We start from the raw sequence: 25,786 nt of genomic DNA on the forward strand, positions 1-25,786 counted from the left end.
CAAACGTCTCACCGACTGAAGTGGATGTTTTACTGTCAGCAGCAGAGCCCACCACCAGAGCTGGGTTCTTCAAATGTTCACAGGAGATCACTCTGGATCCAAACACAGCAAACACACGGCTGGTATTATCTGAGGGGAGCAGAAAAGCAACATACATGAAACCACAAAAGTCTTATTCTAGTCACCCAGACAGATTCACTTTATATCCTCAGGTCCTGAGTAGAGAGAGTCTGACTGGATGTTGTTACTGGGAGGTGGAGTGGAGAGGGGCAGAAGTTGAAGTAGCAGTCGCATACAAGAATATCAGCAGAGCAGGGGGTGGGAATCAATGTGGATTTGGAAACAATGACAAATCTTGGGCGTTATATTGTGACAAAAACAGTTATTCATTTCGTTGCAACAATATCTACACTCCCATCTCAGGTCCTCAGTCCTCAGTCCTCCAGAGTAGGAGTGTACCTGGATCACAGAGCAGGTATTCTGTCCTTCTACAGCAGGGATATTCAACTGGCGGCCCGCGGGCCAAATCCGGCCCGCGGGGAGCTTTCTCGTGGCCCCTTGAACGCACTCCATATTCCAATATAAAAAAAAAATTCTAATTACAGAATTTATTTTTATAATCATTTAAATAAATGTAAATATATGTTCGCTATTATGTTATCCGAATTAAATGAGTCCAAATTATTTCTCCTTCAATAGCTCTTAAAAGGCAATCTTGCATTGGACTGATCAGCGTGTAATTATCGCGATATCGTGTCAATCTCGTTACTCTCGTTACTGATCCAAAATGAGCGGAGAGAAACGGCGGAAAATTGACGGTGAAAACCGACACTTCAACCCCAAATGGACTGATGATTTTGTATTTATTTTACCATCGCACGCCAATCCTAGACCTTTATGTTTAATATGTCAAATAACTGTTTCAGTCTGCAAGGTTGCTAATGTGAGGCGCCACTATGAGACCAAGCATGCTGCTAACTTCAATGCTGCTTACCCGCCTGGTAGCACAGCTAGACGTGGTAAAATAGAAATACTTAAATCTTCTTACACTGCATCAACCACTATTCTTACAACTGCTTCTACAGCCCAGGAAAAGGCCACTGCTGCTTCCCTACGAGTGATGTTCGCTTTAGCCAAAAAGAGAAAGCCATTCACTGACGCTGAAGTTGTGAAGGAGTGTACTCTTGAGATGGTGGATGAACTTTTTGCAGGAGATAAAAACAAGGAATATATAATGAACCGTTTGAAGCAAGTACCGCTCTCTGACACATCGGGAAGTCGAAGAGTAGAGGTACTGTTTGAGGACTGTTTTTCAGCATTAATTGCCGATCTCAAATCGACAGAGTACATGTCACTCGCTGTCGATGAATCGACCGATGCAACAGATACGGCACAGCTCTCGCTGTTTGTGAGGTACTTCGATGGTGACGTTTTTAAAGAGGAGTTGTTATGCCTTTTACCACTGACAACCAGCACTACAGGTGAAGTGATTTTCGCTGCAGTTTGGAGTTTTTTTGAAGAGAAAGGTTTGGATCTAGGTAAGATCAACCTTCTCGTTACCGATGGCTGCCCGTCCATGATTGGGAAAGAAAGGGGCTTTGCATCTCGCTTATGTGCAGAGCATCCCACAGTGAACACACTGCATTGCATCATACATCAATCAGTTCTGTGTGCGAAATTGTCAGGGGAGTTGAAAGAAACAATGGAGACTGTCGTAAAAATTGTGAATCATATTCGCTCGACGTCAGGTCTGCAGCACCGACTGTTCAAAATGCTGCTTCAAGAGCAGGAAGCCGCATACTCAGATCTATTGCAACATAACGATGTCCGCTGGTTGAGCCGAGGACGTGTTCTCGAACGTTTCTTTGCACTGCGAAAGGAGGTGAGTGAATTCCTCTCAAGCCAGAAATCAAGCAAAGCTAAAGACCTACTTGCACGCATGCAAAAGCCGGATTTCATTGCACAGATTGCCTTTTTGTGCGACATCATGGGCCACCTAAACACACTCAACCTGCAGCTACAGGGGGAGGGTCAAGTGTGGCTGAGATCATTGAGAAGGTTAGTGCGTTTCGGGTGAACCTGGATCTCTTTCTACCTGACGTAATGGGGAGGAAGATCCACTTCCCAACACTACGCAACGTCCCCGTGAGCAGCGCAGCAATGGCTGGAATGAAGGGACTTTTGAAAAGCTTGGCTGAAAACTTCACAGAGCGATTCAACGACTTCAAGATTCCAAAACAGGTTCTTTTATTTGTGCGCAATCCATTTGCGGTCGATGTTTCCGGGTCCTGTCCAGCCGAGGCGAAAGCCGTGATGCCCGGTATTGACGAGGCTGCATTCCAGCTGGAGTTGGTGCAAATTCAGAGCTCTGATGTGCTGAAAGCAAAATTCGGAGAAGAGGGACTGTGCGAGTTTTGGGCTCATTCTACTCATCAGTTTCATCACTGCCGGAGACTGGCTATCTACCTGTTAACCATGTTTGGATCTACTTACATATGCGAGTCCGGATTTTCGACAATGAACTTGATAAAGAATCAACATCGCAATCGACTCACGGATGAACATCTCAACCAGTGCATGCAGCTTGCTCTGACCTCGCACCGACCTGAATTCAGCAAACTGGCTATGGCTCGGAAATGCAACTTCTCACACTGATTTGTCAGGTAGCTTCTATTTTCATTTATTTTGTAATGATGGGACGCTGCCTATGCTTGCATCTTTGTTAATCTCGGACTTCTAGGCCTCCTCTGCCTCTTACTGATCGCATTTGCTATCCTAGGCCTAGCATTGTTTTCTGGTATTTGTTGCCACCCAGCATTTTGGTGTTATAATACACAAATCTATATGGATTCATTAGAATAAAGTAGCTGTGGTATGGGGGGGCGGGCGTGGTTTAGCGGCAGGTTGTAAAGCAGGGGGCGGAGCGGCTAATTGCCTGGGATTGACGTAGCTGTCAAGTGGATTAGATTGATAGGAATGCGGTGGTATTTAACCACGTGTGTTTTTGTTCTCTCAGTAGGAGACTGGCGGACAGACGGAAAGACGAACGTTACGCCAGGACGAGAATCCAGACCCCTGCCAGTTATCATTTGCCCGTTGAGGGATTGTTCTGTTTTAGCCACCTCGGGAACCTTGTGTGAAATAAATATCCGTTTACCCGACTGCGTCTCGCTCTCCCTCCTTATATTCCGCAGCAGACCACAAATCTGCCACAGTAGCCTACATTACTATTTTGGTTGCCTATTTTACTACTACTACAATAATAATAACAATATCAATAATAATAATAATAATAATTTATTATTGCATGGTTGGTTGTACAATAACAATGGCATTTGTTCATTTTCATTGTCAGTCTTGTGGCCCTCGCCTTCAAGACATTTTACAATTGTGGCCCCCTTCCTAATCTAGTTGAATACCCCTGTTCTACAGCGTCTCTGAAACCATGACTCTCCTCCACAGAGTCCAGACCACATTCACTCAGCCGCTACATGCTGGAGTTGGGCTTTATTATCCTAATGGAACCACAGCTGAGTTGTGTAAACTGAAATAGCCTGAAGTCATTTGAGGAACTCTTCTACTTCTTAAACTCATTGTGTGTCCATCATAGTTGCTGAGAGCTGGTTGTTCATGTCTTCACTGCACAGAGATCAGCTGTCAATCAAACATTATGGGATGTGCTTTAACATCTTCTCATGAGTTGTTCTGTAGATGTTGGAGTTTCTTTAGGCGGCGCCTTTAGGAGGCTGTCACTGCTCAGGAGGATTTCTGTTAACCTCAACTGAGATTTCTCTCCATGAAAATGTAAACTTTGCTCTAAATATTTGTTGAATAGGTCTTTTAGTTTTGACTAAGTCTCAATGTGTTGAATGCATTAATGAAAGTTTGAAAAAGGAAAGAAAACACATTAAAAGAAAAGCTAATAGGTTGAGTTTGTTATAAATTCTGTTTCTATTTTCAAGATGTGAGATGAGTGCCACATTTACATGTCTGTAAAAAATAAAATGTTGGGGTTTTTCTTGTTAAGAAAAGAGCTAAGAGGACACAAGTGAACATCTCATTCTTTGTTTGTAATCTTAAAATGAATGATCTCTCCTCTCCAGTGAAGCTGCACTAAGTTGAGTTGAATTTTAAATGCATGTAGTTCTTTTTTTACTGCTACGTCCCCAAATAAGCTCTAGGACAAAAATGGAGACAGTAACACACAACAACAAATAACATTGAGAGAGTCGGGGGGAAAGTGAACACAAGTGCATTTATTTATACCAAAAATGGAGATGAAGAAGCGTCTATGGAAGAGGGTTAGGGACATGTGGTGAAATGTGAAACTTAAAGTCAGATAAAAATCACTTTGTTCAGACCTCAACTTTTTCTTTACTAGTGAAAGTCAGAATTCTGATAAAAAAATTAAACCTTTTTTTCAGATTTTCTATTTTTTTTTTCAAGATATTCTCAGAAATCAGATTTTTCTTTCATGACAACCTTCAGCACTTTCTTCATAGATCTGAGATTTCAGTAAGAACTCTGATTTATTACTCAAAAGCAAAAATCTGTTTTGGTCAGATCCAAAAAACAAATCCACATGTGGTCCTCATCCTCTTCCGTGTTTCAGAGTTCTGAGATTTGCATTACAATAAATAAAAAAATGTATATATTCCTAGATCTCAGAGTAAAGTCAGAATTCAGAAAAAGTTTCCTCTGAATAAAAGATAAAAAATCATTTTTGGTCCGATTTCAAATCAAATGTCCCCATGTGGCCCTCATCCTCTTTCTGACCCTCTTTTTCCCACGCTCTCTAAAGTTTAACTGAATCAAAGAACAATTTTCTACACGTCGTAGCGCCGCAGTCAACAACTACGTCTGATTATCTCAAAGTGTGTAGGGTCCTTTAATCCAAGGTTTTAGAGAGAAGTGCATTAAAGATAGTTCAGTGTGTAATGACTTTTAAACATAAATCATTTTAAGGGTTTTCTTCTTAGATAGTGAAGTGAAAACTGTCAGACAAAAGTAAAGATGGCATGAATTGTGATGCGTTTGATTTATTTCTTAAGAGCCTCAAACGCCTCTTCCCAAAAGGCTTTGTTAAAAAAAGGAACATGTACAGTACAATAGCACTTATCATGTTTGAGTGATTAGTCTCAATGTTGGGACATAGCCACCAAAAGATAGGCTCTCAATGTTTCGAAAAATAATGATCCCTCGACCAAATGCAGATTCAAACTAAAGTAACGGGTTGGTTTTGAAAATGTAAGAATTAGAAAGTACAGGATTTAGTGGTAAACATGTAAGGAGTTTCTCCTGTCAATCTGCTCTAAGACAATGAACGAATTCCCCCCCGTTGCTAAGCAAAATATTTTGATAACTAATGCTTAGTGGTCATGGAAGAAGCTAAAGACCATACTTTAGACTCTAGCAAAGAGCAGGTATTATCAGAATGATATTTGACAGTGAAAGACTTACAACATTTTAATTACCATTTACAAAATACAGACTTCTAAAAATATGTACAGGTCAGACATTATGTGCATAAAAATCCAATTCATTGGAAATCTCAAGAGACTCTCACCTACTAAAGATGTTTTTCCTGGATCACAAAGAACTAAAACAATTTATATCCAAATTCAACTCGGAAATGTTAAATCTAAATGCAGACCAACTTGGAGGGTTGAGAACATCTTGGTGTACTTAACTGTGTGATGCATGATGGTATCTGGGTTCATATCTTGAAGCTACCTTCCAACATTTCAATTCGGAACAGATATAAAGAGTTATAATATTCTCCTTATATCTATAGTAAGTATGAGACGGGGACCTCACATAATTGTCCAACATGTGATACTCATGTAGAGACTAGGCTGCATTGCAATGAAGGAATGCAGCAAAACTCAAGTATTTTGGAGGGCAACATGTGCAAACATCACTACAGCAATCGGCCAACAGGTGTCAGTAGTACCTCTATTGTGTCTGCTTGGATATGGCCCTAGTCCTCTAAAACAGTGGTTCCCAACCTTTTTCAGTCAGGCCCCCCTTGGGTGATTGGAAATATTTGCGAGCCCTCCCCAACCCGGTTTCCACTTAGATTGTTAGAATTAATTGTAATGTATTAATTGTACGAACGTTACATTTTCTCTGCTAATAATAACGAGACAAAAATATATATTATTTTATATATTATTATGGATTGAACATGAACAGAAGTGCTTGTATTGGCAGATGATCCTGTACCACTGTGAAATAATGAGGCCTGATTGAAACATTTACAAATACTGCTTATCGATCCGGTTCAACAGTATTTTTATTTTTGTAATTATTTTAAGGGAAAAATTAAACAAATTGGAAACAGAATTCACTTTGATTTATTGTATGTATATAGTGTGGATTATGGGCTGCTAGCACACATGACATACCTACAGTGTTGGTAGTAACTAAGTAGATTTACTCAAGTACTGTACTTATATTGAGGTACTTATGTATTTCCACTTTTGCCTCTTTGTAATTCTGCTCCTCTACATATATGTCATACCTTTAGTTACTTTACAGATCTGGATGAATGATGTGAAATATAATCAACTCTTAAATCAGACTTTAGTTACACCTGGAGTATATTCACAAGCTACCCTGCAGTATACTACTTTTACTTAAGTACTTGATCTGAGCACTTCTCCCACTCTATACGTAATTGGGCCAAATAACTCTAATTTAAGGAAGTTGAAAATGGTGCATTTCTCCGTATGAATATTTTTGGGAACACGGCGTGCAAAAGTATACAGGTCGTGCTGCAGCTAGATTTTCCAGTCCTCTGTCAGAAGGTGTTGGCGACGGACGTGCAAGGAAGAATGGCTTTTCACAGGCTGTTCCTGTTTAACTACTTTATTGATTCGAGGGTAGTGAATATACATGCGATGGTAATTGAATGGGTGTGTGAATAGGTGAGATTGGATGGGTGTGGTATCTTTAACATAAAGATCAACAGGTATGAACAAACATGTAATACAGAGGGACAATGACTAGTGACACCGTTACACAGCAAACCAGGCAGACAAAGAAATGGCCCAATTAGCAGGCCTATGCTGCCCTCTATTGGCCAACCATTCGGGCTTATGCTAGGGGGTGCAAGGAATAGTCCAAGTAATGGGGGAGTTTTATACAAATATGATGCCTTTTGGAAAAAAGTCATGACATTGTGTGTTGAAATGGTTTTGAATAAACACATCATGTCAAATTGTATCAAGTGCATCAGACAACTCCAATTACTCCATTTGAACCATATTATAAATAAGAAAAGAATGGTCATAGTATATAGCAGGGCTATTTAATACTGCATTTAGAAATCACAAACTTGCCTTTTGGAGTCACAGTATTTAAGAAAATATACATTTCCTTTGTGAGAGAATTACGCACACATCTGTAATCTCCAGTGCTTGAATTTGAATAAAATAGGTGCCAGTACTCTAAATCAGCAACAAGTATTTGGCACAAAGTCATAGTATATCCTATAATGCTGGTGGGTTTGTCTCTTTACTGTATATTTTAGAAAGGCTTACTGTACTTAAACAAAATGACTCAGGGTGCATCTGAGATTAGAGGGGGTGCAGTGGTAAAGTGCTATTTTTATAAGTGGGGAGTGGACCTGAAGCCCTCTAGTCTAGGGGGGTCCGGGGGAATGCTCCCCCGGGAACATTTTTTTTTAAATATTGAAGTTAGATGCATCAATCTGGTGCACTTTGAGAGCAAAATGAAGAGATATATGGATACCTCTCAACATCCATAATGAAACAACTGTAAACAGATTTACTTTTTCTTTATGGATATAAAAGAAAGTAAAGCTTGACTCCTACTGGCTGGTTAAATGACTCCTCGTCCCTGAGGCCAATACCAGTTTTTTGTGCCATTTTGCTGGATTTATTTGTCAATAGCGTTGCTGCACAAAGTGATAGCCCTCTAGTTTAAATCTACTACCCAAAAAGAAACATATGGAGATGGGTTACTATTTAAAAAAATGTGCAAATCTATTTGGTAACAGTGGGGCCGGGCCTCAAATCCTATAGGGGGACGGGGGCATGCTCCCCCGGTAAGATTTTTTTTTAAATGTTGGACTTAAATGCATCAATCTGGTGCATTTTGAGGGGGAAATAAAGAGACTACACCCATATGAAACAAAAATGTATACATTTAAATAATCATAAAATCATAAGTACATGGCCATAACCAATAAAATACAATATCCAATATGAAAAAACATTGAAACTTGTTTATTTATTTGTTTTTGGTTCATTTATAGTTGTGAGTGTGTCTGGGCTCCTGAATCGGCCTCTCCTGTCTCCATCCTCTCCCCCCTGCTCCTCTTTGAGGCAACAGCAAAGACTAGTTTTAGCTCTCAACAAGTTTATCTTACCTTTTTTCACCTAGTTAACATTTTGTTTGTATTATTCATGCATATTTTACGAATCACTACCCCCTCAAATGGAAATATGTGTTTACATAAATGGTGACCGAACCGTTTGAGACCCACTGAGATAACTTAAACTAAGTTAACTATCTAAAGACTCAGAGATTAATTTACCTCACCAGAGCTGTAGTTATCAGCCTCTCAGTCTGACAGCAAAGGACCCTCCCTCCACCTTGTTGTTGAAACAGCTCCTTATATCCGTTAGCGCAGCTAGCTAGCACCAGATGCTAACAACAATACACGTAACCGGTGCCCGCGCTTTCTCGCTCGCTCGCGCCACACATACACCAACACACACCCTCCCGAGCTTGAATGACACACAGAGACCAATCGAGGGCATTAGTATGATCTGTATGAAAGTGGCAATGTCGGCAGGCCACGTCATGTAGACAGCCAGTCACCCTCTGTGAGGCAGAGTCAGACGCACATTTGCGCTGCGTTGCGTTTACAATATATACGTATATTGCCGGCGGCTGAGTACCGGCATTTTACTAAGTACCGGCACCTTGCCGGTACTCAGTAAGAAGTGCCGGTACCACATGGGTAAAAATCAGAAGTGCCGGTATTGCGTACCGGTGAGTACCGGCCCAATTCAAGCACATGTACTTATGATTTTATGATTATTTAAATGTATACAGTTCTCTTTCATATGGGTGTAGTCTCTTTATTTCCCCCTCAAAGGGCACCAGATTGATGCATTCAAGTCCAACATTTACCGGGGGAGCAAGCCCCCGGACCCCCCTAGAGGATTTTAGGTCCACCTCCACTTAAAATATGTTCACAATGATAGGTTCCTAAATAGATTTGCAATTTTTTCTTTTAATAGTAACCTATGTCCAGTTTATTCTGGGGTAGTAGATTTAAAGTTTAGGGATATCACTATGGGCAGCAACGCTGTAAATATTGACAAATAAATCCAGGAAAATGGCACAAAAGAAAACTGGTAGTGGCCTGGCTGGGTGTATAATTCCCGGCCTGGCTTATTGTCCCAGTCCGGCCCTGCTTTGTGCTGAGGTGTATCTTGACCTGGTGGCAGCCGCAGATGGAGGTGGAGGCAGCTGTAGTGATGGCTCTGGTGAAGGCCCTTGAGCCAGCCAGCCAGCCACACACTTCCAGTTACTTTACATTCAGAATAAAATCAAAGAGACACATATAACATAGCCTACATCTGATTACAAAGTCTCATCTGTACAGGATGGTAAAATAATAACAGGCACACATATAAATACATCTATGACAGCCTCATCTGTACAGAACAGTATGATAAAATAATCGATGGCCGGTTTAAAGTTGTATTATTGGGGGCTGCTGGTTTAATAAAAGAGGTTAAAAGTTGTGCTTTCCTCGTCATACCGGGGGGTGGAGATCCCCGGCGAGCTGCCTCGTCGAGGATCTCAACATGGTGGATGGCTTGGAGGAGTTTAAAATACGTTTTCCTTAAAATCATGCCCTCAGGGATTCTAAGTGTCTCATGGGGGGCCCTAGGCAGGAGAGGCGGCAAAAGGCGAGGGGGGGAGCTAAAACATTAAACTGGTTATAATAAGAAGAAGCATCCACAAGGAAGGTCGGTTGGGAGAGGGGAGGGGAAAAGAATAACAGGGAAAAGGGTAATGCTATAATACCCTAAGGTAAAATATATAAGCTCAAACAGGAGAAAATAAGTTAAGGTGCAACTGTAAGGGTTTACAGTAATATATTTATTTTCAAATTAAAAGGGAGCAGTTCAAAGGAAACAGGCACAATGAATTGGTGAGAAAACAAACAATTTAAAAGACCTTGTTATAATGGCAAGCGTTAAAGGTGAGTCCGTAAAGTCCTGTGTGCAAACACTTTGCTGGTAGGTACTCACAATGAAGCAAAAGCCAGAAAAGAGGCCATCCAATTCCCTTTGGCAGGAGGGCTAGCTTGATGGTTAATGGAGGTTTAGCAGTAGCCAAGGTCCTTTGGTTTGCTGTGGTCCGGATGGATGCGGAGGAAGTCCAGTAGGCCCGCGACGTCCGTAATACAGGAGCCAGAAGCAGGCTATCCAACTGGGCCGGAAATCCGAAGGGTGGAGCTTGTCAGCTTTAGGGGGAACTGATGTTTCTCAAAACGTCCTGTAATCCAGTAACCTCGGTAAAAGGAGGAAGCCAGGCTAACCGGAGGCTAAGCATGTGGGCTAGTCAGTTTGGACCCGAAATGTTTGTTTAACCACGTGCCAGCATGAACGGATAAACTCTTTAAAAACAAGGTATCAAAAAACATTTGAGTTTCAAAAAGATTAAAAGAACAAAGGAATACAATAAGATAAGGTTAAAAAAGGGGCAAAGTAGCCATATAACAATCAGGGGGGAGAGTTCACAACGTTTCACCTATTTCAGCTTCATCCAAACAGGAAGTGAAGGACCTATATATAGGGGAAGTGGTGTAGTGCTGTGATAGGGCATCACTTTAGCACCTCCTTCTGGTTTGGCCAATGGCTTATTCTAAAAAAGTAGGAGGAAGGTCTCCTTTAAAGGGACATGGGCTCCAGTATATATATGTATATTGTTTAAAAATAAGATAATATAGTCAAATACATATATGTATTAAGGAGAGGGGAAGGGATGAGGGAGGAAAAAGGAACAGTAGATAATATACAGGGAGGGATATGTTTGAGGGTAGCATAATGGTTAAAAATCACAAATAATAAAACAAGGCTCTGGCAAGGGTTAGGTAAGAAAATAGAGGTCACCTGTCACCATCTAGTGGTGACAGGGGAGGGACACGGGCACATGTTTCTTTTCTGGTTTAATTAATAGGATAAAACCAATTCTGTTATTTTTATAATAGAAAAGGCGTTGAAATTAATCCTAAGGGGTAGGAGAGTTTGAGGTTAGGTTTTGGGAAGGAAAAAAGGTTAGGATTGGGTAAGAGGCTGGGAAGTGGTTATGGTGAGGGAATGCTCCGGTTTTGGGACGGTTTTTGCTTTTCCCCAGGTTTCAGACACTTTTTGCTCGGTAGAAAAGCCATGTGCTTCACCGTGGATCTCTGCATGTGTGTCTGTGAGTCTGAGACCCTAGCAGTGACTCTGCTGTTTTTACCTTCTGGTACATTTCGTGAGTCAAATGTTAACGAAATGGACAGATTTCCGTCCACATCAGCGGCTCTCGAATTAAAACAGTTTAATGCACTTTTAAAGAGCTACTTGCAGGGGTTTTTTTCTACATTTATGCTTAAACTTGCTTGAAAATTACAATCAAAAAAGTGAGTGCAGGATTTGATATGTTTTAGTATAAGGGCAGGAATTCAGAGGGAAAGGAGCAATTTTGAGCTCTGCTCTTAAAAATTGCTTTTTTTTAAGGTCATGCGTCATATTACATCACAAAGGGGATACATCTCCGCTCTCTGACCGCGGGAATAGTTAGTAGTTGCGTTAAACAGTTGTGTTGAGCAGTTGTGTTTTAGTGAACTGGTATTTTTCAATAGTTTTACATTGTATTTCAACACTGCAGGTATGTCATGCGTGCTAGCAGCCCATAATCCACACTATATACATACAATAAATCAATGTGAATTCTGTTTCCAATTTGTTTCATTTTTCCCTTAAAAAAATTACAAAAATGAAAACACTGTTAAAGAACCGGATCGATAAGCAGTATTTGTAAATGTTTCAATCAGGCCTCATTATTTCACAGTGGAACAGGATCATCTGCCAATACAAGCACTTCTGTTCATGTTCAATCCATAATAATATATTAAATAATATATCTTTTTGTCTCGTTATTATTAGCAGAGAAAATGAAACGTTCGTACAATTAATACATTACAATTAATTCTAACAATCTAAGTGGGAACTGGGTTAGGGAGGGCTCGCAAATATTTCCAATCACCCAAGGGGGGCCTGACTGAAAAAGGTTGGGAACCACTGTTTTAGAGGACTAGGGCCATATCCAAGCAGACACAATAGAGGTACTACTGACACCTGTTGACCGATTGCTGTAGTGATGTTTGCACATGTTGCCCTCCAAAATACTTGAGTTTTGCTGCATTCCCTCATTGCAATGCAGCCTAGTCCCTACATGAGCCTACATGTTGGACAATTATGTGAGGTCCCCGTCTCATACTTACTATAGATATAACGAGAATATTATAAGATGTTCTCAACCCTCCAAGTTGGACTGCATTTAGATTTTACATTTCCGGGTTTAATTTGGATATAAAGTGTTTTAGTTCTTTGTGATCCAGGAAAAACATCTTTAGTAGGTGAGAGTCTCTTGAGATTTCCAATGAATCGGATTTTTATACACATAATGTCTGACCTGTACATATTTTTAGAAGTCTGTATTTTGTAAATGGTAATTAAAATGTTGTAAGTCTTTCACTGTCAAATATCATTCTGATAATACCTGCTCTTTGCTAGAGTCTAAAATCTGGTCTTTAGCTTCTTCCATGACCACTAAGCATTAGTTATCAAAAGATTTAGCTTAGCAACGGGGGGGAATTCGTTCATTGTCTTAGAGCAGATTGACAGGAGAAACTCCTTACATGTTTACCACTAAATCCTGTACTTTCTACTTCTTACATTTTCAAAACCAACCCGTTACTTTAGTTTTAATCTGCATTTGGTTGAGGGATCATTATTATTTCGAAACATTGAGAGCCTATCTTTTGGTGGCTATGTCCCAACATTGAGACTAATCACTCAAACATGATAAGCGCTGTTGTACTGTACATGTTCCTTTTTTTAACAAAGTCTTTTGGGAAGAGGCGTTTGAGGCTCTTAAAAAATAAATCAAACGCATCACAATTCATGCCATCTTTACTTTTGTCTGACAGTTTTCACTTCACTATCTAAGAAGAAAACCCTTAAAATGATTTATGTTTAAAAGTCCTTACACACTGAACTATCTTTAATGCACTTCTCTCTAAAACCTTGGATTAAAGGACCCTACACACTTTGAGATAATCAGACGTAGTTGTTGACTGCGGCGCTACGACGTGTAGAAAATTGTTCTTTGATTCAGTTAAACTTTAGAGAGCGTGGGAAAAAGAGGGTCAGAAAGAGGATGAGGGCCACATGGGGACATTTGATTTGAAATCGGACCAAAAATGTTTTTTATCTTTTATTCAGAGGAAACTTTTCTGAATTCTGACTTTACTCTGAGATCTAGGAATATATACGTCTTTTTATTTATTGTAATGCAAATCTCAGAACTCTGAAACACGGAAGAGGATGAGGGCCACATGGGGATTTATTTTTTGGATCATTAATGCATTCAACACATTGAGACCTAGTCAAAACTAAAAGACCTATTCAACAAATATTTAGAGCAAAGTTTACATTTTCATGGAGAGAAATCTCAGTTGAGGTTAACAGAAATCCTCCTGAGCAGTGACAGCCTCCATGGCAAAACAGGAAGGAGCGCCGCCTAAAGAAACTCCAACATCTACAGAACAACTCATGAGAAGATGTTAAAGCACATCCCATAATGTTTGATTGACAGCTGATCTTTGTGCAGTGAAGACATGAACAACCAGCTCTCAGCAACTATGATGGACACACAATGAGTTTAAGAAGTAGAAGAGTTCCTCAAATGACTTCAGGCTATTTCAGTTTACACAACTCAGCTGTGGTTCCATTAGGATAATAAAGCCCAACTCCAGCATGTAGCGGCTGAGTGAATGTGGTCTGGACTCTGTGGAGGAGAGTCATGGTTTCAGAGACGCTGTAGAAGGACAGAATACCTGCTCTGTGATCCAGGTACACTCCTACTCTGGAGGACTGAGGACCTGAGACGGGAGTTTGGATACGGTTGTAAAGAAATGAATAACTGTTTTTGTCACAATATAACGCCCAAGATTTGTCATTGTTTCCAAATCCACATTCATTCCCACCCCCTACATTGCTGATATTCCTGTATGCGACTGCTACTTCAACTTCTGCCCCTCTCCACTCCACCTCCCAGTAACAACGTCCAGTCAGACTCTCTCTACTCAGGACCTGAGGATATAAAGTGAATCTGTCTGGGTGACTAGAATAAGACTTTTGTGGTTTCATGTATGTTGCTTTTCTGCTCCCCTCAGATAATACCAGCCGTGTGTTTGCTGTGTCTGGATCCAGAGTGATCTCCTGTGAACATTTGAAGAACCCAGCTCTGGTGGTGGGCTCTGCTGCTGACTCTAAAACATCCACTTCAGTCGATGAGACGTTTGTCCATTCCTCTCTCAGGACGTCTTGTAGTTTGTCTCTGACTGCTGACAGGGCCGCCGTCACGTCCTCAAAGTAGCTCAGAGGACGGATGTTGATGCTGGAGGAGTGTGTAGGTTCACTGAGGGCTGGCAGTGAGGAGGGGTAGCTGTACAGAAACTGGTTGTGATCCTCTGTGTGAGACAGCAGCTTCAGCTCAGCGTCTCTCCTCTTCAGCTCCAGCATAGCAAAGATTAGCAGGAGCAGCTTGGAGTCCAGTCTTCTTCAGCTCCTCCACTAAAGCTGCTAGCATGGTGTTTTCCAGCGGGACAGGCCTCAGTGTGAAGCTCTGCCTACACTGAGGGCAGCTGTGGATCTTTTTCTCATCCTCTCCGTCCCAGAAGCCTTTAATACACTTCATGCAGTAGCTGTGTCCACAGGGAGTCGTCACCGGATCCTTCAGCAGATCCAGACAGATGGAACAAGAGAAGGTTTCCCGGTCCAGCTGAACTCCTTTCTGCGTCATCTCACCTCTCAGTGGCAGCGAGTGTCTGAGTTTCACTTCCTGAGAGCTGAAACTATGTGAGCTGTGATCTGATCAGCATGTGTGTGAGCAGTGAATGTGGCCTATCAGCTCTTGTACTTTACCCACATGTTGGTTACACCCATCCTCCTCATCGTGGATCTGAAGGGGAGGAATTTACAAACGGAGCCTGGCTTACAACCTGCTCTACATTTGAAAACAGTCTTCAGCTGTAAAGTGTTTGATTTAAATTCAGGCTTTTGTAGCACACAGCTCCACACTCATGGTGTAAGAAGTATTCAGATATTCTACTAAAGCAAAAGTACAAATACTACAGGGTAAAAATACTGTGTTACAAGTAAAAGTACAGAAGCATTGGTATCAAAATATACTTAAATTACCAAAAGTATGTGTGTTTTATCACAGTTAGTAAATGTAGAGCTAATTTGAATAACCTATCTTATCCCCTATAAATAACTGTCAAGGTGTATTTTATTGATTTATATTTTTGAATGATCTAATAATCTATATCTACCTAGTAACTAAAAGCTGTGAAATTAATGCAGTGGATTAAAAAGTACAATACTGTCTTCTAAAATGTAGTAAAGTAGAAGTATAAAGCAGCATAAACTGAGACGTATTGGCATCAACCACTACTTACTACTTACTGTGCGTAATGTCCCATTTTAGAATCATATATATTGAATTACTGGATTATTTCATTTTTTATAGATTAATGTGTTTGTTACATCCCTAATAAAGTGTAGGGAAATGGAGACAGTAACACACAACAACCAATAACAGTCAGGGTGAAAGAGAACACAAGTTTATTTATTTACACCACATGTGTCAATAACAAGGCCCGCGGGCCAAACATGGCCCTCTGCAATATTGAATCTGGCCCTCCTGTCAATCCTGGTCATCAATTTAATGTGGCCCGCGAGCTTGTGTCTGTGACAATGCAACGCTGAAACACAAGAGGGCGCTGTCGCACGTCTCACTACGTCAGTAACGGCCGAGTAACCTTCTCTGAAGGTACGCTTTGCAAAGGAGATTGAAAGCTAGCATAAACAAACGATGGCGAAAAAACAAAAAGTAGACAAAGATTATCGACATTTTCAGGAGAGGTGGGAAGCTGAATACCTGTTTTGTGAATTAAAACAAAAGCCAGTGTGTCTCGTATGTCAAGAGTCGCTGGCAGTGTTCAAAGAGTATAACATCCGCAGACACTTCGAAACGAAACATGGCGAGCAATATGCTAACATGTCCATGGAGCAGCGGCTGCAGAAAGCCAAAGACTTGAAACGCAACCTTCAACATCAGCAAAGCATGTTCACCCGCATCAGTAGTGAAAGTGAGGCTGCTACCAAGGCAAGTTTTATTATTGCAGAGGAAATCGCAAAGGCTAGCAAGCCGTTTAGCGAGGGAGAGTTTATTAAAGACTGCCTTGAAAAAGTGTGCAGCGTTGTATGCCCTGACAAGAAGCAGGCATTTTCAAACATCAGCCTGTCCCGTAATACTGTGGCTAGTCGCGTTGATGAACTGGCCTCCGATGTAGAGAGCCAGCTAAAAACAAAAGCCAAGGACTTTATTTCATATTCACTAGCTGTAGATGAGAGTACAGACAGGACGGACACAGCCCAGCTGTCCATATTCATCCGCGGGGTTGACAGTCAGCTGTCCGTCACTGAGGAACTTTTAGACGTGACACCGATTCACGGGACAACAACGGGAAAGGATATTTTCACCCAAGTGGAGCAGAGCGTGAACAAGAATGGAGCTACCCTGGAGTAAACTTGTTGGACTGACAACGGATGGTGCACCGGCGATGTGCGGGGAAGTTCGGGGTTTGGTCGGTTTGACCCGAAAGGCGATGGGGGACACAGGAGAAAACTTGGTAGTTTACCACTGCATCATCCACCAAGAAGCCCTCTGCGGTAAGGTGTTGGGCATGGAACATGTCATGACTGTTGTGACTAAAACTGTGAACTTTATTCGTGCACGGGGCTTGAATCATCGGCAGTTTAGGGCTCTTTTAGAGGAGGAGAACTCCGTGCAAGAGGAGTAAGAACTCCCGAACATGGACATGATGTGTGCAGCATGAAGACGCAACTCTGGCACAGATTCAGGGAGGAGAGGTACAAACTCAGCAGCCCTGACTGACTGGTACTGGGTCTTCAGAGCGCTGTTACATTGCAGTTCAATGAGTTCCAATTGCAGGTGCTCAGGGGCAGTGTCGACATCAATTGCAAAAGGATTTGCGAACAGGTCAATGTTGAATTTCTGTGATTCAAAATCAGCAAACCTCCTGCTGAATTCCTCTTTGAGTGTGTTCAGTTTGTCAGCATACACTTGGGTCGGGAGTGGAATGGTGACGGTGGCGCTTATTGTTTGACAGGTAGGAAAGTGGGTCAAATTACCTCTACGCATCTGCCCCTCCCACAGACGCAGTTTCAGTTCAAATGCCTTCACGGAGTCCCGCATCTCTGTGATCAGCTGCTTTCTTCCCTGGAGTTTCACATTCAGTGAATTGAGGTGCTCAGTAATGTCACACATAAACGCCAAGTCGCCCAGCCACTTTTCATCCTCAAGCTCGGGGACGGGCCTCTGTTTGCTTTCCATGAAACGAGCGATCTCAGTGCGGGTGTCGTAAAACCTCCTCAGCACTTTCCCCCGACTCAACCAGCGCACCTCTGTGTGATAGGGCAGATCGTGCGAACAGATGTTCTCTATAATGAACTTGAATAAGACATCCCACAGATCCCGGATCACTGACCAGCATCTGACGTCGGTATTGAAAGTGGCCACAGCAAAGGACATTAAGCCTAGAATAGATGAGATCATCTGTAAGAAAAGGTGCAGAGTGTCTGGTAAAAGTTAAACTACAATGCATTTCAGATAGGCCTTGTTGCAGTGACTATTTTGTGTTATCACAGAAAACATTTGTTGTGTTGAAAGATACAGTAGTAGTCCTAATGGTTTTGATTAATTGTGAACCATTTTGTTATAAACTGAACCTACTGTAGGCTAGACTGCTAATGTAGTTTGTTTAATTGTGCACTTCTCTTTAAAAAAAAAATATTATTATCTTTAAAAACAGCATTGGTTTTGCACTTGATGCTATTGACAGGACTTTCATCTTATTTTGCTGATATAAAGAATTATCCACAAATATGAAGGGGGAACACACTATTTTTATTTTATTTAATCCACCTGCTAGCCTAGTTCTAAACATATTTGTTATGGTCCTGTCATCCATGTGCCCTCTCCTGGCAGGTTCTCGCCAGTCATGTGTTTGGTTTGATTGTGAATAAACACGCCAGTTTGGCTGCATTGACGTTATCTCTGAGTCATGTATATGAGTTGTAACCATAACAAGAATCACTGTAATGAATGTCATGGCCCCTGATTTTATTCACAACCGTCAGAATGGCCCTCAGTAAGTTTGAATTTGACACCCCTGATTTACACCAAAGAAAATGCCCAGCTGCACAGGCAGGAAGTGATCAGCTGATTACCTGCAGTGAGAAAAAGGGGGTGAAGAGAAAAGAGCAGGAGGAGGGAAGGTCAATCCACCTTAAATGAGCAGTGGGTGATCAGCAGGTGAAAGGCAGGACACGGGAACTTGGTCCTGAGGAGATGTAACGATTATTAAACAAGAAATAGTCGAGTCAAGGGGTCAAAGAAATGAACTTTTCTGATTATTAGTGAATCGGTTGCAGGCGGGTGAAATCAGGCTTAGGGAGTAAAGTATTACATGTAACGGCATAAGGTCATCAAGATACAAAATAGGCAAATGTAGTCCCTTACAGTTACAGAAGCAGCTGACGACCAACACACTTGTGTCTTTTGAAACGATTATGCCATTTAAATCCTTTGTCACAAACTGGGCAGCTCTATTTTTCCTCTCCTGTGTGGACTCTCATGTGTGACTTTAAATGTCCACTATGTGAAAAAGCTTTCTTACAGACTGAGCAGCTGTGTGGTTTCTCTCCTGTGTGGACTCTCATGTGTGACTTTAAATGTCCACTCTGTGAAAAAGCTTTCTTACAGACTGAGCAGCTGTGTGGTTTCTCTCCTGTGTGGACTCTCATGTGTTCCTTTAAATTTCCACCTTGTGAAAAAGCTTTCTTACAGACTGAGCAGCTGAATGGTTTCTCTCCTGTGTGGACTCTCATGTGGTCCTTTAAATGAATACTCCGTGAAAAAGCTTTCTTACAGACTGAGCAGCTGTATGGTTTCTCTCCTGTGTGGACTCCCATGTGTCTTTTTAAATGGCCACTCTGTGAAAAAGCTTTCTTACAAATTGAGCAGCTAAAGAGTTTCTCTCCTGTGTGGATTCTCATGTGGTCCTTTAAATGTGCACTCTGTGAAAAAGCTTTTTTACAGACTGAGCAGCTGAATGGTTTAGGTTCAGCACTACGTCGTGGATCACTGACAGATTCATGTCTATTTTTCAGTGAGTTTGAGCCTGACGCAGGTTCTCTGGTCTCTTTCCAATCAGCACTGTCTTCAGTGTCATGTTCAGAAGAGTCTCCAGTGTCATGTTCAGAAGAGTCTCCAGTGTCATGTTCAGAAGATTCTTCAATGTCCTCCTCTGTCTTTGGTTGTAAACTGCTCTCTGGATCTGAGTTCCTGGTTGGTTCTGGTCCTCGACAGTCATCTCCATCAGCTTCTTTTTCCATGTGTTCAGTTTGTCTTTGATGAGGCTGAGAGGACTGAGGTTTCTCTTTATCATCTTCACTCTTCACAGGGTCAGGAGTGAAAGTGGACTTGGTGATATCAGCCTCCTCCAGCTCCTGAAGCTGCTCTCCCTCCTGTTCCTGCTTAATGTGTGGGGGGGGCTCTGGGTCCTCCTGGTCCAGACTGGTGCTCCATTCCTGCTGGTCAGGGAGAAGCTCTTCTTTAACCACCACCAGCTGCTGGACGTCTGCAGGAAACAGGAAACACACAATCAGAACAATACTTTCACATTATCTTTCTTAGTCCCACCTATTTTGTATTTGTGTTGGCTCAATTCACCTCATGTAGGCCAGCCCCTTTAAAAATGAAAAAGTTTCTTTTCTTCTGGCATAGTACTAGCCGCAATGTTAACAACGAATTGTATTTGAGATTGTTCACAGATACACTACATCTACAGTATAGAATTCAAATACTCTGTTCAAATTAAAATCCTGCATTCAAACCTTATTTAAGTAAAAGTATGCAAGTATTAACAGAACATTTTACGGCACCTTCTTATGTAAAAGTAATGATGGTGCATTAAAATGTTCCCTGTCAGTGTTTAGTTTATGTTGTTTCTTGATTATTTTGTATGTTGCATTTTACTGCTGTACATGTTCAAAGTTGCGCTTGTATAAATGATTATAGATAAGAACCTGCTAAATATTAAAATGTGTGTGTTTTCTATATACAGTACAGTACCAGTTAAACGTTTGGACACCTTCTCATTCAATATTTTTTGTTTATTTTAATTGGTTTCAGTGTTTACCATATATACAAATAGCGGCGGCGCAGCTATATAATATGTACGATGTACCACCAGAGGAAAGAATACACTGGACCGGGTGTATTCTAACCTGAAGCATGCCTACAGAGTGGCACCACTCCCCCATTTAGGTCTATCTGACCACCTTTCACTGCTTCTCATCCCAGCTTACACCCCCTCCAGAAGTAACACCAAGCCGGTGGTCAAATATATCAGAACCTGGCCCGAGGGGGCACTCTCACAACTGCAAGACTGCTTCGAACACACAGCATCGGACATATTTGAACAGACAGACTTGGAGGAACACACAGAGCCTGTCTTATCCTACATCAAGTTCTGCACAGAAACTGTAACTGTGGAAAAACGTATACGGGTCTAACCAAACCAAAAGCCATGGATGACAAGAGCGGTGCGGTCTCTCCTGAGTTCCCGTGACACAGCCTTCAGGACGGGGGACGCAGCCCAGTACAGCTTGGCAAGGGCGAATCTGAGGAGAGGCATCAAGGCTGCAAAGGAGGACTACAAGGAAAAAGTGGAGGAGAATCTTGCTCATAAAAACACAGTGCTTTTGGCAGGGCCTTCAACAGCTAACCAACTATAAGGGCAAAACATCTGGCACTACTAGAGCTGACGCCCACCTTGCAGAGGAACTAAACCACTTCTTTGCTCGCTTTGAAGCTAGCAGACCCCCCCACTTTTCTACTCTGCCCCTGTCCCTGCAAACTACCAGCTCCATTCCACCTCCCATTCTCAAAGAACATCAGCAGTGGAGTGCACCAGCTGGGCGTAAAAAAGTAGGTCTTAACTCTAACGTTGGGCTTAGCTACGTCCGACTTAGTGATTCGAATTTACACCGAGTGCACCAAGCCTGACTAGTCTGGTCGTAGCTGCGCCTGGTCTTAAGATGCGCGTCGACGTGAATACACGCGAAACAGTAATTGTTGCCAAGCAACACACATCAACATAATTTAACACTCGAACTCCTCCATTCAGAGCAAACTAAGACTTGGATAACAAAGTCATGGATAACAGAAACCAAAAGAAGAGAAAAATGACGCCCACACCCCGAAAAAGAAAGAGGGATTTTACAGAGCTACAGCGTGAACTGGTGGAGAAAGAGATCGTTCGTGTGGAGGTGGAGACCGCAAAACTGAGAGCGGAACATGACAAAATTGAGCTGGAGAAGGAGAAATTAAGACTCAAAATTATAATTCTTAAGAATCAGCAAAGAATCACTGAAGAACACAATTTGCCATTCACCATTCTCTAATCATATTTGTTGTACTTGTTTTTATCTCAATTTCATGTTAATAGTTCTCCAAATGTTGTTATCTAATGTTCTTGTGTGTGTTTTTTGAATAAAATAGGCTATAAAACGGCCTAATGAAAATATGTGGTCACAATGGGAGCTTATTGAAATGCAATTGCTAAAAAACAGTGTTCATATTACAAAATATACAGGGCTATATGTTGTTTATTATGTGAATGTGGTTAACTCGTCCACTGATATCTTCACGGATGCCAGGAGGATTGTGCTGCTTCTTCTTGTGTTGGTAAGTAAATATAATTCCTAAGGCGGCACTGGAGAGCCAAGGAAACTTGTCTAATAGCCCGACATGCAGTTGTGCGATGAACATTAATCATGTCTCCCACAGTATTAAAGTAAAATCTGAGCGCAATCAGCACCTGCAAGGTTGGGGAGAGCGCAGCGTTTCTGTCTGATCCGTTCTGTTGTTGAGGGGAGATCTCCTCGATTAAATCAAAAAGGGCTTGTCTGCCAAAACGAAACCTCTCTATCAGCTCACTGAATAGATGTCCAGTGGGTTTGTTCGATCACGGACGACTCTCTCGTCTTAATGTCCTTTCGTTGTTACAACATGTAAACAAGACGCACTGCCAGTTATTTTCCTTCTTGCCTGTTTTACGTTACTATGGATACTAGTCTCTCTTTCCAATTTACGCCTGCTCCATACTAGGCGTAAAAGTTACACCCGGGCGCAACGCATACAGGGCTTGAGTCTAAGTGGTGCAGTAGTCATAACTTTAGTTTGGTCTTAACCTTCGTTTCTACGTCGGATGTAGAGTTACGCCCAGCTTACGCCCAGCTGGGGCACTCCACTCCTGGTGACGCTGAGGTCTGTGAATCCTGGAAAAGCCGCAGGACCCGATGGAGTACTCGGTAAAGTACTCAAAGCTTGTGCTGACCAGCTTTCCGGGGTCCTGACCAGGATATTCAACCTGTCCCTGTCACAAGCTTGCATTCCATCCCGTCTGAAAACGGCTACGATCATTCCTGTCCGCAAAAAGACACCGGTCAGAGAGCTCAACGACTACAGGCCCATAGCCCTAACATCTGCAGTGATGAAATGTATCTAAAGACTAATAGCCGACAACATCAAAGCCAGCCTCCCACCCTCCCTCGACCCTCATCAGTTTGCCTATAGAGCCAACAGATCCACGGATGATGCCATCGCCACGGTCCTTCACACAGCTGTGAGCCACCTAGAAGGCCCAGGCAGCTATATAAGGATGCTGTTTGTCGATTTTAGCTCAGCTTTTAACACCATCATACCTGACATACTAGTGGAAAAACTGTCAAGCCTAGGTTTCCCCTCCATCTTATGCGTCTGGATTAATAATTTCCTTACAGACCGTCCTCAGACATTGAAAATAGGCCCCTACTGCTGCTCCACCCGCACCCTCAGCACTGGCTCCCCGCAGAGCTGCGTGCTGAGCCTTTTGAAGCCCTCTACTCTACACTCTCTACACACACGACTGCTCTCCCATTCACCCCTCCAACTCCATTATCAAATTTGCAGATGACACCACTGTGGTCGGCCAAATACATAAGGGAGACGACGAGTCGGCATACAGAGGCGAGATCCTGAAGCTGTCTGCGTGGTGTTCAGCTAACAACCTACATCTGAACACAAGCAAAACAAAAGAAATCATCATAGACTTCAGAAAGCGCCGTCCAGAACCCGCCCCCCTTCACCTCAATGGAGAGAGAGTGGAGAGGATCTCCACCTTTAAGTTCCTGGGGGTTCACATTTCGGAGAGCCTCAGCCGGACAGCACATTGCAGCAGTTAAGAAGACCCAGCAGCGACTACACTTCCTGAGGGTGCTTCGGAGAAACCGACTGAACAAGAAGCTGCTGGTGTCCTTCTACCGGGCGACCATCGAGAGCGTGCCGTCATACTCCATCTCGGGATGATATGCAGGATGCTCAGCTGCGGACAAGAAAGCCCTGAAGAGAGTGATCAGGATGGCAGAGAAAACCATCGGCTGCCCCCTGCCTTCTCTGGAACACATCTCCACCTCCCGCTGCCCCAACAGAGCTAACAAAATAATAAAGGACAGCTCTCACCCAGGTCACAGACTGTTCTCTCTCCTGCCTTCTGGGAGGAGATACAGGAGCTTCACGTCACGGACAAACAGACTCAAAAACAGTTTCGACCCCTGGGCCGTCAGGCTGCTTAACCACCACACATAATGCAATAACCGTAACCATTCTCACACATACACATATTTTTAAATGCACTTTATATACTATTTTTATATCAATATTTTTAACTATGTATTCCCCCGTATGATTGTTTATGTTGTATGTCCTATTGCCGTGTTTTTTAGTGTTATGTATGTGTTTGTATTTTTTGCTCACCGGGACAGAGTTGCACTCTGAATCTCCTTATACTCTGTGTATAATGACAATAAAAGGCTTTAACTTAAATATATATACAGAATATATTATAAATACATGTTGGCAATAATTGATGGATGAGATTTTACATTAGTTTATATTAATGTTTAATTTCTTGATGGCCTTTGTACTAGTTCCCCTATTCTTTATCAAGTAACATTTTAGATGTGTTTAATTTATTATTGAACATATGTATTCATTGATTTCTTCATGAATTATTCTCGCGCAATTTGAATTAATCCAAAGTATTTGTTTTTATTTGCTTTTACACATTTAAAAAGAAAAGGTGAATAAAGAAGCACATTAAAACTAAAGTATCAATGTATGTCACATTTAACCAACTACTGCCTACATGTATGGGTAATATTTAAATCAGTACATTAAATGGTATATTATTCAATGTATGTATTTTTATAAATGTATTTATTTTGGTAGGTTTGCTCTTCCGTAATACATTTGAATTATTATAATAAAGTACATGTGTCTAATAATACTTACATACTTTTACTTAAATAAAATATGAATGCAGTACTTTAACTTGTAATGGAGTATTTTCACAGTGTGGTGTTTGTACTTTTACTTCAGGATCTACTACCTGCAGCAAGTGCTGATAAAGGGTCTAAAGTGTTATTAATGTGATAATAAAGTGCTACTGAAGAGTCTAAAGTGTTGATTAAGGGTAAAGGGAACTGACCTGCTCTGTGTATCCGAAGCTGAGGCTGTAAAACAGCGTCCAGTAGTTTCTGGAGTCTCTTGTTGTCCTCTTTGGAAAGAGACAGCTCCTCCTCGAGATCTGCTATCGTCTGTTCAAACAGAGCAAATATCTCTTCAGCAGCAGCAGTGAGTCGCTGCTTCTTCAACGACAGCAGCATTTGGACTTTACTCATGTTTCCTCGATCACCTTTTCCTGCAGACTCCGTTAAACACACCTCTTCTCTCCATCAAACTCTCAATCTGACTAGTGTTGCTAACGTGTTTCCAGCTAGCATGCTAAGCTAGCTCCGATAGTCCGAGGTAAACGCTCCAGAAAAAAGAGCACACCGTCCATTCAGAGGTTCATCCAAACACACAGATGATGGACCAGTAGAGCTGGAGCTCACACACACTTTCTCAGGAACACAGATTGAACCGTAGAGACGAGACGCCACGTGGATTCAGGTTCTTCTTCTTCTTCTTCTTCTTCTTCTTCTTCTTCTTCTTCTTCTTCTCTCGGTTTTTGGCGGATTGCAAACAGCTTTAAGGTGTATACCGCCACCTACTGTACAAGAGTGTGTTTCACCATATCATCCTATCACCACTTGTGGAATTATACCACTGTATTTACGTTGTTTTAAATTCTTCCAATCAATCCTGTTTCACTCAAATACTTAAGAATGGCCTTCCTGGTAGCTCTTACCCCCTCACCTTATGTTCCCAGGGTCCCCATCAGGCTCCCCGCCTGCCTCTCTGACCCTGTCTCTTAGTGTTTCCCTCTCTG

General features: G+C 41.9%; 1 protein-coding gene across 1 annotated transcript; it reads right to left on the reverse strand.

Annotated features, from left to right (window-relative positions):
• Positions 1–15,924: 15,924 nt before the first annotated feature.
• Positions 15,925–25,483, reverse strand: LOC307033969 (uncharacterized protein). Its single transcript, XM_079672600.1, has 2 exons — positions 25,004–25,483; positions 15,925–20,050 (listed from the first exon to the last, which is right to left on the reverse strand). The coding sequence occupies exons 1-2, from the start codon at positions 25,194–25,196 to the stop codon at positions 19,017–19,019; spliced, it is 1,227 nt and encodes a 408-aa protein (XP_079528726.1). The 5' UTR covers positions 25,197–25,483; the 3' UTR covers positions 15,925–19,016.
• Positions 25,484–25,786: the final 303 nt, after the last annotated feature.

Source organism: Notothenia rossii (genome assembly GCF_949606895.1).
Source record: "Notothenia rossii genome assembly, chromosome: 3".
NCBI classification, from domain to species: Eukaryota; Metazoa; Chordata; class Actinopteri; order Perciformes; family Nototheniidae; genus Notothenia; species Notothenia rossii.

Coding starts and splice junctions, on each gene's coding strand:
- LOC307033969 (XM_079672600.1), bottom strand. CDS start 25,196: ATGAGTAAAGTCCAAATGCTGCTGTCGTTGAAGAAGCAGCGACTCACT. Junction 20,051..25,003: donor GCTTCGGATACACAGAGCAG/GTCAGTTCCCTT, acceptor TGTTTCCTGCAG/ACGTCCAGCAGCTGGTGGTG.